General features: G+C 25.8%; 2 protein-coding genes across 4 annotated transcripts in view; one reads left to right on the top strand and one right to left on the bottom strand.

Annotated features, from left to right (window-relative positions):
* Positions 1-13,389, bottom strand: part of LOC107169618 (uncharacterized) — a 37,441-nt gene extending 24,052 nt beyond the window's left edge. Inside the window, exons 1-2 of one of the 3 annotated variants that reach the window (XR_016192254.1) lie at positions 13,022-13,389; positions 12,895-12,950 (exon numbers count right to left, since the gene is read on the bottom strand). Coding sequence is in view for 1 of the 3 variants with exons in the window: in XM_089229967.1 (XP_089086093.1) it covers positions 12,895-12,950; positions 13,022-13,047 (82 nt within the window). In the remaining 2 variants the exon portion in view is untranslated. Of the gene's footprint in view, positions 1-12,894; positions 12,951-13,021 lie in introns of those variants that run through there. The other 2 variants (XM_089229967.1, XM_015519419.2) reach the window with 2 other exon arrangements.
* Positions 5,525-6,131, top strand: LOC149054493 (uncharacterized). Its single transcript, XM_089230008.1, has 3 exons — positions 5,525-5,698; positions 5,779-5,941; positions 6,010-6,131. Exons 1-3 carry the CDS (start codon positions 5,525-5,527, stop codon positions 6,129-6,131), a joined length of 459 nt encoding a protein of 152 aa, XP_089086134.1.
* Positions 13,390-13,801: the final 412 nt, after the last annotated feature.

Below are 13,801 nucleotides of genomic sequence, written 5' to 3'. Positions count from 1 at the left end.
TGTGTTTTGATGAGACTTATATTTCAAAGCGAATATGTTTTGATAAAAAAAATGAACAAGTTATAGGCCCTCATAAATCTGTTCAAACAGTGATTGCACGAGGTAAATAAACAATAAAATGACGCCTATAAAAATCAAACATAGTTAAATCAACTAAAGGGCTACTAGCATTTGATAATAATCAATTTTCTTTAAAATAAAGGACTAATAAATAACTGGAAGCAACCAATATATTATAACTTTGATGAGCGGATGACTAAAGAAATATTGTATAAAATAATAGAGGAGTTAAGTGAAATTGGCTTCAATGTAGTGGCAATAGTCAGTGACAGTGGTTCTACAAATGTAGGCTTATGGAAAAGTTTAGACATTTCCATTAATCATACCTCATTTGAACATCCAAAAATAAATGCCAGAATCCATGTTTTTGCTGATGAAATTAGCTAGAAACCATTTACTTGATAGGTAAACACTTCTGACTTTTATAGTATTAAAATAAGTAAATAATTTATATTAATAATAATTTAAGTGGGTTTATACTTCCAAATGGTAAATTCATTGGAAAAAATATACTCCAAGAACTTCTGAATATTAACCATGGTAAAGATTATAAATTTGCTCATAAACTATCTGAGCGACATCTTTTTGTAGAAGGATCAAGTCGCATGAACGTTAGATTGGCAGCAAATGTATTTTCTAATTCAGTTTAAAAAGCCATTGCATACTGCGGAGAAAAACATTATCTGGATAAATATAATTGGAAAGAGGTGATTATATAAAAATAAAAAATGTATAGGTAATTATTTATTTTTATTATTATATATTATGTAATTTAGGCTTCAGAAATTATACAATTGTTTAACGACTGGTTTGATATTTTCAATACCCAACATAAATTTGACAAAGGAGTTGCAAGCTATGGACTAAATATAATAGATCAAGACATATTAATAAATAAAATGAGTGCATTTATCAATGATATGAGAGTACATGGAAAAAAATCATTACTTCCTTTCCAAAAAGGCTAGTCTATTGGTCCAATTGAATAGTTTTATAATACACAGCCATAAATAAAATAATATATAAATTAGATATACTTAAGTATCTACTTAAATTAAAATAATATCTTATGCTTGTATCTTGCTTTGTAGGTATTTTAATTTCAAATAAATCATTGAAATATTTATTAAATGATTTAAAAAACATTTATGGACTAGAATATATAATAGGAAGGAAACTAAATCAAGATGTGTTGGAAAATCTTTTTAGTTTCTTAAAAGGAATGTGTGGGTATGCAAGTAGTAACATTACTGCTTTAGATTTTAAATACAGGTATCTAATGAAATTGATCATCTAATGGTTTTAAAATTATAATGTATACTATATTCGTATACCTTTTATTAGCAATTAGATTATATTGTTTTATTTCAGCTTACGATGGTACATTTTAGGCAAACATTCTGACATCATATTTACTGAAAATACCAATTCAGAAGTTGGTCTCGAAACCAGTCTATTGGATGGCCAAGACTGCTTGGTTGGTCAAATGTTCAAAAGTTTAGATCTGTTAGAAACTAGTGTGCCAGAATCCAATAGTAATATTGTCAATGTTCAATCTAATAATGAAGTGATAACAGGATCTATTTCAAAAACAAATTTAGATCTTTTAGAGAAGTTTGAAGTAAATAAACATATTACCAATTATTACTTATTAATTAATACATAACTAGGTGCATATTTACTAGAAACTATTATGCATGTGTTAACAGCTAGAAACTATAGAGCCATTTGAAGATTTGGAAGAGGAATGTGTTGAATATGTAGGCGGATATATTGCAAATCGGTTTTTTGTCAAGTATCCATATCTAACTAATGAATCAAGTGATTCTAAAGTTATTGATAGTTGGACTAAATTTATTTCAAGAGGAAACCTTAAAATACCTTCTGATGATCTTCTGCGAGCAATGAAAATAGTAGAAATAGACTTTAAGGAGCTTCACGGAAACTATTTAAATAAAGAACCCAATATTATTAAACAATTAAGTAATAATATTATGAGAAAAATCAATAATATACCTGAGGAAGTTATTAGGTGTATTATACGTACTAGAACATATATTAGAATAAATAATTTGAATAAAGATATTTTAAAGACTAATCACAAATATAAAACAAAACAAAAATTTACGAAATAAATAAAACTGTACAATATTGTTTATCATGCTCAATAGTTTTAGTTATTTAATTACTTATTTATCTATTAATGGTTAAAAAAAAACTTGTTGAGTTCTTAATATAATTAATTAATAATATACAAATAATTTTATTATTATTGTGATAATGTAATATCTCTTAACTGTGATAATAGGCGAAAGCTGGACACCATTTTATATAGTTAAAATATGCGTATCATGACGATTGCTGACATACCTGTCTTATTTGTCATGGATATTCCTATATTCCTATACTATAAATGTTGCTATTAATATTGATGGACTCCCATTCAGTAAGTCATCTTCAAGTCAAGTTTACCCAATACTATGTTTGATAAATAATATTAATGTATTACTTTTAAATACATTTTGTGTGGGCATTTATCACGGTTATGAAAAACCATCGGACTTTAATGTATTTTTGAAGGAGTTTGTAGAATATGAAGCCATCACATTAACATTGAATGGTATAAGTATTGCTGGTAATCATTATAATTTCAAAATTAGTATGTTCTTATTTGATGCTGTTACTAAGGCGAGTGTTTTATTTATAAAAGGCCATAATAGTGGATATTCATCTTGTTCCAAATGCACACAAGAAGGGGAATATATACATTCTGTTTGTTTTCCTGAAATTGAATTTATCAAAAGAACTGATAATGATTTTATAAATCAAATTGATGCAGATCATCATACTGGCCGTACAATTTTAGAAAAGATTCCAAACATAGGTCTCGTGACAGAAGTTCCCCTTGATTACATGCATTTAATTTGTCTAGGGGTTGTAAAAAAAATGCTGGTTTCTACTTGGTGTTTTGGACCACCACCACACAAGTTACCAGCTAGAATTGTTAAGAACATATCAGATTCACTAATAAATATGGTTCCTGTGAATTTGTTAGGAAACCTAGGGCTCTTACGGAAGATAAACGTTTTAAAGCTACCGAATTACGGCAATTTATTTTATATACTGGTGTTCTTGTTTTAAAAAACAATCTGGAGAAAAAGAAATATGATCATTTTTTAACTTTACACTTTTCAATTAGTATATTATTATCAAACCAAAACATGCAGACTATGACCGATTATGCTGAAGAACTATTAAAACATTTTGTTATTTGCACAAAATTAATTTATGGTCCACAATTTATGTCTTATAATTTCCACAATTTATTAAATTTAACTGATGATGCAAGAAAATTTGGTAATCTTAACAATTTTAGTAACTTCTCGTCAGAAAATTATTTACAAAAAATTAAAAAAGTGTTAAGAAAACATAATGATATTTTACCACAAATCGTACGTAGATTATCTGAAATATATACCTGTCAAGTATCACCAATACACAAAATAAAATCAGCTATCAAGTTAGAAAAAGAACACAGTAGTGGTATTTTAATCAATGATACGTGTGACCCACAGTATAAAGAAGCAGTATTTTCTAATTTTAAACTTAGAAACAATGTTCAAGATTTATGTCGTAAATTAAAATGTTCTACTGTTATTGAAATTTCCAATTTTGCATTCAGTAAAACACTTAATCAGTCTGTTGTAATTGGTAAAAAGTATAACAGAACTACAGATTTTTATACCAAACTTTCCCCATCATCACTAATTGGAATTGAATTAGTTGATAATTTAAATGAACATTTTACCTATTGGTCTATAACTCTCGTTCATCAAAAATTAATTCGTTTACCGTTTAATTCTAGTTTTGTAGTATTCCTATTACTTCATACTTATGAACGCTGAATAAAAAACCCTGTATTTATGTATAATGTATATATTAATATTATTATTATTGTTGTGTATTATAGGTATTAATTATATTAAATAATTATACCTAATCTAAATATTGACTCTCTATATTTAAGAAAATAACACAATTCTCACTTGAACATTCTTATACTAGTTATACTTATATATATAAACTATAAAATCATTATAATATTTCTTACAATTTAATTGTAACAATATGCAGAAAAATGGTTGGTACATTGTTAAGTTTATTAATGAAAACACCATCGAAACAGTACCAAGTAGCTGGATGGTGAACTTTGATAAATGTGTGTGGCCCATCACACTAACAACCAACAAAATAACTTTAGCTATAAAAAGTTGTTTAAACCCTTCAAAAAGTTCCAAAGATTGGAAATGTTGTTAAGTAAAAAGCTATTGACAAATTTCAATGGAGCTTCAAAATTAAAAAATGATTTTTTAACACAATCTTCCACTGAAGCTAAATCATATCCAAAAAAAGTATTAAAAAAACGTAAAAAAATTATTTAAAAAAGAGAGAAGACTAGTAATATTGACTATTGTTCTGAGTCCATTCAAAATAGCAGCAGCAGCAGCTATAGCAATAGCGAAAGTGAAACAGGCCTTCCACCATTACCAAAATTTTCAAGTAATATATAACAGGAGTATATTTTTCTTATTTTATCAAATGATTATTATAAATACAAGGATTTAATATTTTAATTTATATAATATATTGTATTAGATTTTATATATAATGTGTTTCATAAAAATAATTATGAAGTTTTAGAAACTGACAAAGTACAAACAAATGCTGCAGAAGAATATATTTCAACTAATGTGTGTGAAAAAAATTCTATTAAAAATATTTTTAGCCCTGAAAATGTATCTCCAGAAGCTAAAACAGGTTATTACTTATACAGTAATTTATGAAACACAACATTTTTACAATTAGTAGTTTATTTCCTAGTATATTATTTTATATTCAAATAGGTCATAAAAATCATAGTTCTATGCTTGAAAATTTACTGGCCGATGAAAATTGGATTGATAATGTTTCAATAATTAATGAAGATAACATTCTACTAAATTCAGATGATCAAATTCAAGAAATTGGTGGTATGTACATATATTATTATAATGTAAAAACAAAAAAATTGTATTATAACTGCAGTTGGGTAAAATTTTGTTTAAATTATCTGTAGTTATTATAGATGAAAACGCTGATAGTGTAAGGATTAATAATAACTAGATTCAAGAAGATCTATCAGGTATAATAGCTACTGTATTTATTATATTTTATTTTATAAATACATTTATATATTAAATACTTACCTATAATATGTATGTTTCATAGATTTTAGTAGATTTTAAAATGTTATTTTATATTATTTTAAAATTTGCGTTCAATAATTTTGTTTGTCTAGATATAATATACTTTTATAATATGTTTAATATTTTTAAAATATAATTGTAGAAGTTCTAAAACAAATTATTCGTCAACTGGTTACTTTAAATGCTCAAGTTAAAGATCAAGGTGAATACACACTATCATGATGATAGTAAGCGATGTGCAAGAAAAACAAAAACTTATAATTCAACCGAATACAGCATTATTGAATAATCAAGAGTTTGAAAGTGCTTATAAAATGCTTCCAATACAAAATGAATATTCATTAAATAGCTTAAAAGACATTTTATGTTATGATACCTTACATGATCAAACTGTAAGTATTTGTGAAGTACCTTCTTAATATTAAACCTAAAATTGTTACTATATTATCTGTTTCTCTAATATGTTAAAAAGGTAAATATGTTGTCCAAAATTGGCGGTTCCAGTTATAAAGAGACCATAAGGAGAATTTTAAGAAAACTGATGACTGATGAATTTGCGAAGTCGTACAGCTATACTGGTCATAAAGGCAATAAAAATGCATTTAATAAAACAGTCTTATGTTCTCTACTACTAAGTAAGTTATTATAGCCAGTTAGCAGTTATTGAAATTATTTATAATATTATTTAAGTAATTAATTTTAGAAGCGGTACATTCTTCTTCTTTCAACACCACAACAATCAAACATATTGAAACTGTTGCAAGTATTTGGCTCACAAAAGCAAGTGAACGACTTAAAACAACAATAACACGAGTTAATTGCTAAGCTTAATAAATTGTATTCATTTACTTTTTTTAACCAAGCAATCTGTACTAATTATTTTCATAAATAGTTTTTTTGAATGTATTTTTTTTTTATAATTTCTTTTTAAAATTATCACCTGTTCTACATATTCAATTCTAATCACTATATAATTTAAATGCAAGCTGTGCAAATATTATATTAAAAAATACCTTTATTTTTATTTATTTTATTAATTATATAAGTAATAATACTTAACTTATATTTAAAATGTTAATCTAGCTCGGCTAGTTACATATTATATTGTTAAACAATTTTTTTTTGAAATGTATTTTTTTATAATTTCTAGGGATGGGCCGATATCACTTTTAACCGTTAACCAATAAGCCGATATGTTATGCAGATTTAAATCTGATAACCGATGTATTCAAAACTTTGAATTTCTATCCAAAAGCATGAACCGATATTATAAAATACCCGATAATACTTACCGATAAATACTAAGTAGTAAGTAATAATACTGTAATAATCAATATTATTATATATTAATATATTATATAATGATTAAATTAAATAATTAATAAATATTAAATATTAAATAATAATTAATTATTTAATATTTAATACAAATAGAGTTAACACTGTTGTACATAAATAATAAATATTAAATGACAAAGTTAAAAATTTAAAATGAACACTTTTCTTTTTAGTTAGTTGATAATGAATTATAACTTATTAATTTAAGTTATAAATTTATAAGTTTTAACTATAGTCTATAAGTATAATTTTAACTTTTTAATAAAACAAATAAAAATTATAATAAAAACAAATCTCATGTGTAATATTTAGTTATTTTTCAGTTATTAAACATTCCTTGTTTAAGTCTTTTTTTAATACAATTAAATATTTAATCTATGTATGATAATTTTTTTTTTTTCATATCGGTTTTTAAAAAAACCGATACCGATAAAACCGATATTGCCAATATCGGCCGATAATCGATATCGGTTTGTATATCCGCCCAGCCCTAATAATTTCTTTTTAGAAATTATCAACTAGCTGTTATACTATAATTCATTTTTAATCACATATAATTTAAATGCAAGCTGTGCAAATATTATGTTAAAAAATATCTTTATTTTAATCTATTAATTAATTGATTATATAAGTAATATTATATACATTTATATATTTATAATTTATACTTAACTTATACATATTTAAAATGTTAATTTATTGCTCGACTAGTTTTTGTAATAAAGTTTTTATAATGTATTTCTTTTAATAAAAATTAAAGTTATTGAAATCTAAATAAATACATTGTCTTGATTGAATATAAATATTTAAGTTGAAAACAAATTATAAACATAATAGATAATATAATAAAAAATATTTTAGGCATATATTATGATATATGTAAATTCACACATGAAATGAATTATTCTTAGTTCATAGATTTGATTGATATCTTCATATCAATATTATATTATTCCATGATTAGTTAATTTTGAATGAACTACTTATTTCTCACTAATCTCATCATATTATTATTATATTATTCTATGGTAATTCCATTTTGAATATACTTTGAATATTCTATTACTAATTATTAATATACTATGAATAATAGATATAAACTATTGATAGCACATTGCACATTGATAGCATATTCATAGAATGATTAAAAGTGGCGCATTTGACCATTTTTGGATTAAATTATCAGATTGATAGAAGAATGATAGACCATTCAAAAATATGATATGAATATTCTGTACGAATAAGATGAATATTCATTTCATAAACTATGGCTATTTTGGTGCTAGTTGGGTACGTATGTTTATTAATTTATATTTAACTAAAATCTGCTGAAATATGGCACACTTATTGGAGCAAAATACTTGTCTTTATTTATACGTTTTTTTTTTTTAACAATAATTGATTTTGTATTATAAAGAAGTTATTGCTAATATTTTTTATTTCATTGTATTTAAATAGAATTTTTAACGTTCAAAATCTTCCTTCAAAAGATGTTAAGAAACCAAATTTTAAGTACGAGTTAAAGATACGAGTTAAAAGGTAAGTTATTTTAGCCAAATCAATTAAAAAAAAATTTAATCATGTTAAAATTTACTTCAACTTTCTAGTTAAAGTATTATTTATATAGATATAATATATATATATATATATAGATCTAACTCTTATAGTTTTTTCATTTAAGTATCATAAACACCATGATTCCTATAATAATAAATTGGGATTAAACAAACAATTCAATTTTTTTTTATATTATGTCTCAAATACCCAATGATTATTTTTGTACTCATAAACATTTTGTAGCAAATGTATATATTTTTTTTTTTATGTTGCCATAGAAATTAGTAACACGGGCAAAAAAACTAAGTGATGAATAAATGGCTGAGTTATTTTAAGGGGATATATCAGACCTAGAAGAACTAGATGAAGGTGATGACATTAATATTGACAATCTAAATGAAATATTGAATCAATTTCCTGATAACATTGAAGTGAGTATCTCTATATATTCTATTAAACTATACATTTATTGAATAATATTATAATAATAATTCAGGAATTGTTTCTTACGCAAATAATTTATTGGAAGAGGATGAAGTCAATTTTGAAAATAATTTAATTATGCTTAACCAGAGGGAAATAGAAGCAGAAATTAAAGAGGAAAATACCATATCAAAACCCTGATTCAACATGGAAAGGAAACTTACCTGATCCACCTACTCACATTTTATCTCCCTATGAATATTTTAAACAGTATTTTGATGATGATATTATTCAGAATTTATGTGAACAAACTAATATTTATTCTGTACAGAAGTCAGGAAAATACATTGCTATATCATCAGCTGAGATTGAAAAATTTATTGGAATTCAAATGTATGTATTTATTTCTCACTTATAAGTTAATATAAGTTATTCTGTTTTTTCAAAAATATCATGCTTTGTTTTGAAAAATGGATATTGTCAAAATGCCATCTTATAGAATGTTTTGGAATGTTTCCAAATGTTTCTGATGTAATGGCAAGAAACAGATTTGACAACACGTCAACACAAGGTCTTACATTCACGTTAATGAAAATACTCAGATGTTACCCAGAGAACATAGCCAACATGACAAATTATTCAAAATCAGACTTTTTTTTTTTTTTTAAATACACAAAATTAAATTTATATAAGAGTAATTCAAATTATTAAATGAATCAAGATTGTCGGTTGAAGTAGAAATTATTTTATTTATTTTAAATTTAAACTGTTTAATTTTTCTTATCGATGTATAGTATATTAAAAACCACAATGTTTTATTTGTGGAAAAGTCCTTGCAAATGGAGGCATGAAACCAGCTAAACTCAAAGCACACTTGGTTTCATAGCAGAAGTTTCAATTATGGATGCAGCCGAAAAAATAAGTTCATTTGTAAATAAAATGCCCCTGTTGAAGAGAAGATTGCAGTCGGATAATTTAGCAAACTTAAAGTAAAGTTAAAATAAGTGGCGATTTGTGCCGCACAATAAATAATACAAGTGGCGATTAGCGCCGCACAATAAATAATATAAGAATAATTGACGATTCGTGCCTTACACAATATACTCAATTTGAGTTGCTATAATTTAACTACAATAAATTTGCACACGCTGGTGTGAGCACGACAACGTACGGTACACTACTATAATACTATATCACGGCGGCCGTGTTAATAATTCGCCTAGACGGCGCGGCAGCGTATGATAACATGGTGTAGGTAATCTACATGTTATATAACTCACAAGACATTAAAAAATTCAATTATAACTATAACTATAACAAAAATAAACAATACGATAAGTGATTATGTGTGTAACCAGCTATTTCTCCTGTGATTTCTTATTTCTTAATTATTATCTATTTACATAACATATATATATTTACATTGTTGCGGCGGCAACAGATGCTTTATTACAATGTGGAAAACTTCTAACGCCAAAAAGAGGTAGACCATTATCTAATACACCATCAAGTAAAAAAAGAAGAACTTTTACTTCAAGACCAACTAATGATGTTAGACATGATGAAACTGGACATTGGCCAATCCGAGTCATAGAAAAACTAAGGTGTAAGAATTGTATAACATGTTAGTCTACAACAAAATGTGATTAGTGTAAGTTACACTTATGTTACAATTTAAAAAACAATTGTGTTTTAAACTAACATAAAAAAAGTTTCTATATTTTATCCTATCATAACGTCTGAATATTAATCTAAGTACCTATTGTTATAATAGGATTATGTTATATTTTAAAGTTTTTATTTAAATTTTGTTTTCATTAAGTTTTGATTAATATTAATTTTGTTATCAATAAAAAGCAACAAGTCGTTGAATTTTGTACACAGTTTGATTTATATTTTATTTTATGTTCTATGATTTTAATCTTACCTAACCTATTGTGTTGTGTAGTTTGATTTGGGGTTATAAGTTAACTAAATAAATTCAATTCTTGTAATTTGGAAAATAAAACAAAAAATTTTTTAATTGCTTTTTCCCAATGATCATTTTAAGCATCATGCCTGTAAAACGTTGGCAAGTTTTTCAAAATTATAAAAAAATTTTTTCTTTAATTTAACTCAACAAAAGCCAAAATTGAGAACAGAAATTTTTTTTTTTAATTAATATTATTGCTTGAAGGGGTTAAGTATTTGCCTATTAATCAAGCAATTATAAATGGTAGTTTGGCTATAATAGGTTTGTAATTATAGCTTTATAATATATATATATATAATATTATACATAAACTTATTGAATATATTGTGATATAATAATATGTGTACCTAAACAATGTAATTTATTTGTTAATACATTATACAGGAATAGGACACACACAACTAAGCGAACTTTCTGCTTCAATTGAGATTCCTTCATTATCTTCTACTGCATATTTAAATAACAAGTCAACTATTAGTGATGTAGTTCAAGATGCCGCAATCGAAGAAATGATTAAGGCAGGTGATGAAGAGCGTAAGTTAGCTTATGAATGTGGAAATATTGATAAAGACGGAACACTAGTATGTATGGTTATTGCTGATGGACAATAGTCAAAGAGGAATTACCAGACAAAATTCAATGTATTTTCAGGAGCGGTATTTGAAAAATAAATTTAATTGGTTAATTTAAAAGTAATATGCAGTTTATATATTTTTTTAAAAGCATTTATAGTTAAAACAATATTGTTTGTAACATAACTTCCATAATTAAATCAAATTAAATTTTTTTATACCATGTATAATTGAATAAATAATAAAACTAGTGTTTTTAACTCTTAAATGTCCTGCAGACAATAGTAAAAAAATAATATATATAGGCAACAATCATTGGATTTAAAACAACTAAAAAGGTTTTATTTGTCAGAATCAGAAATAGTTATTGTTCAATTTGTCAACAGGCTATGACCAAGAAGGTTAAACCACCAAAGCATAACTGTTTTATGAATTGGAAAAAATATATAAAATGGCAAAATGCTTGTGTGTAAAAAACTCTGCAAAAATAAGCATCCAACTATTTCGAAATTGATTAGAAAAAAAAAAATGGAAATTCCTGCAAATGAAGCACACCAACTTTAGATGCTGTATGAGGTTAAAAAATATTAAAAATGGGACAAACTCAGACTGTAGAAAAATGTCTACAACATCTAATTTTAATTACAAAATACAAGCGTACAATATTGATGTGTTCGATTTTTTAATAGCTAAAAGTCATAACCTAAGAAAAAGGTGTACCTAATTAAAAAACTAACTTTTTATAGAATTATTATAATAACTATTTAGGTTCTATAATTGTATTAAATTACATTATTTTAGGGAACGGAAAGTCTCGAGGAAAAAGTCTCTAGGGCACAAATGTTATCACACTGTATAATTTATTAGTTTTGTGTAAAAATAAGTTGATAAAAATATAAAATCTACTATTCACATGCTATATCTAATCATATATCTTATATTTAGTGTGGAAAACTACAAATAAAATTAAGTTAACAATTATATACCTGCAGTTTTATATTTCAATCGTACAGTATAGTATAGGGATAGACAAAACACTGATCATTTTTTGTATTTACCTATGACGTCATCAGTAGATTATAGATTTGAAAGTGATATAATAAAATAAAACATTATCTCATAACCCGTATTATTATTTTTATAATTGTGTGACTTCTGGTATAGTATAAACTATAGACAGTGCAATATGTGTAACAGACGTTGAGACGTAGACATAGTACACAGTGATTTTAAAATAGTTTCAATTTTTCAAAAATGGAAAATTTTAAATCTAATAAAGGCAACATCAATTTTGCCTATAAAAGTTAAAAAAAAAACCTGCAAAAATCATATACAGTAGAAGTATATAGTGGATCCAAACCATCAGCATTGAAATATTTTGCAAATTTTACTACTGGTTTGGATTAAATTGGTCCCAATGTATGTATAATTAATGTATATAACGGGGTATATAATGTATTTATAATCGTATTAAATTATATTATTTTAGACATTTTTAATTAATTGACTTTTTCCAAGTTTAGGATTTAATTTATCTGGACTTTTTTCCGTGATTCATTAGATAATATTGATTTAAAAATATTAAAACAAACTTACAATTCATTATGTTTCAATGTATACTGAGTAAAACTTATATATGATCTAATTAAGTATAGTACATAAAGCGCACAATAGTGAATTGTAGTGTAAATAGTAAGTTTTCATTGTTGAGCAAACACATAATTACCTGTTATTGGTTGGTACATGGTCATAACTTGTACTCTACTATAAAGAAAAACAACACTTAAGTACAGTTTATAGCTGTTCACTTAAAACATGTCACACATTTGACATTTCTAGAATTCAGGCCGTACCTTGTGAAACAACAGCAAAAGACCATTTGATATGCCCATGCCGATCGCGCAATTAAAGGATCAGATTTTGATGTGCTGAACCAGCATATAGGTACAATATTTTCAATGTACTTGTTAAATTGTCTGCTGCAAACAATATTATGGGTTCTGGAACTTTCAGACTGGAAACAGCTACATAAAGGTCGACGACGGCAGCAGCCAGATAACGATGGGCTCGACACAATAATGAACCAGCGATTTACAGATTTTTTTAAACTTATAAGCTCGGACTAATATAGTAACACGTTAGGTTTATAGTAAATAAATAAAGCATTCGAGATTTGACTAATAAGTCACAGTGAAAAAGGGCGCGCAGTTATCAGAGAAGCGTTCATAAAAATTGTTATCAGGAAAAATTTTGACAAAAAACGAGGTGACATTAAACTGGTCAATGATCACATGGATCCCTTGACAGAGTTCTACATAACTGACGCAATACAATCTAGTTGCGGAGGATTAGAATGAACAAAAAAATTTTATGAATTGTAAACTTTTATACAATTATATGATTAAGCATGCTTTGCGCAGGGGCGTAATTAAGAGGGTATAAATCTCCTCCAAAATTTTTTTTTCTATTAACATTTTATATTTGGTGGGGTAGGTTACTGTATGAGGCTTACAGATTTTCCTAAAAACATATAATTCCCCCCTCCCAAATCAAATTCCTAATTACACCACTGACTCTAGGTTATTGTATTGTATATTTGTATAGTAAGCAGTAAGGGCTAGTTCACATGAAAA

This window comes from Diuraphis noxia, unplaced genomic scaffold, assembly GCF_037042655.1.
Source record: "Diuraphis noxia isolate RWA-SAM2 unplaced genomic scaffold, SU_Dnox_SAM2 contig0006, whole genome shotgun sequence".
Classification (NCBI taxonomy): Eukaryota; Metazoa; Arthropoda; class Insecta; order Hemiptera; family Aphididae; genus Diuraphis; species Diuraphis noxia.
This window is presented reverse-complemented; position numbering and strand designations above follow the sequence as displayed.

Coding starts and splice junctions, on each gene's coding strand:
- LOC149054493 (XM_089230008.1), top strand. CDS start 5,525: ATGATGATAGTAAGCGATGTGCAAGAAAAACAAAAACTTATAATTCAA. Junction 5,699..5,778: donor ATACCTTACATGATCAAACT/GTAAGTATTTGT, acceptor TATGTTAAAAAG/GTAAATATGTTGTCCAAAAT. Junction 5,942..6,009: donor CTTATGTTCTCTACTACTAA/GTAAGTTATTAT, acceptor AATTAATTTTAG/AAGCGGTACATTCTTCTTCT.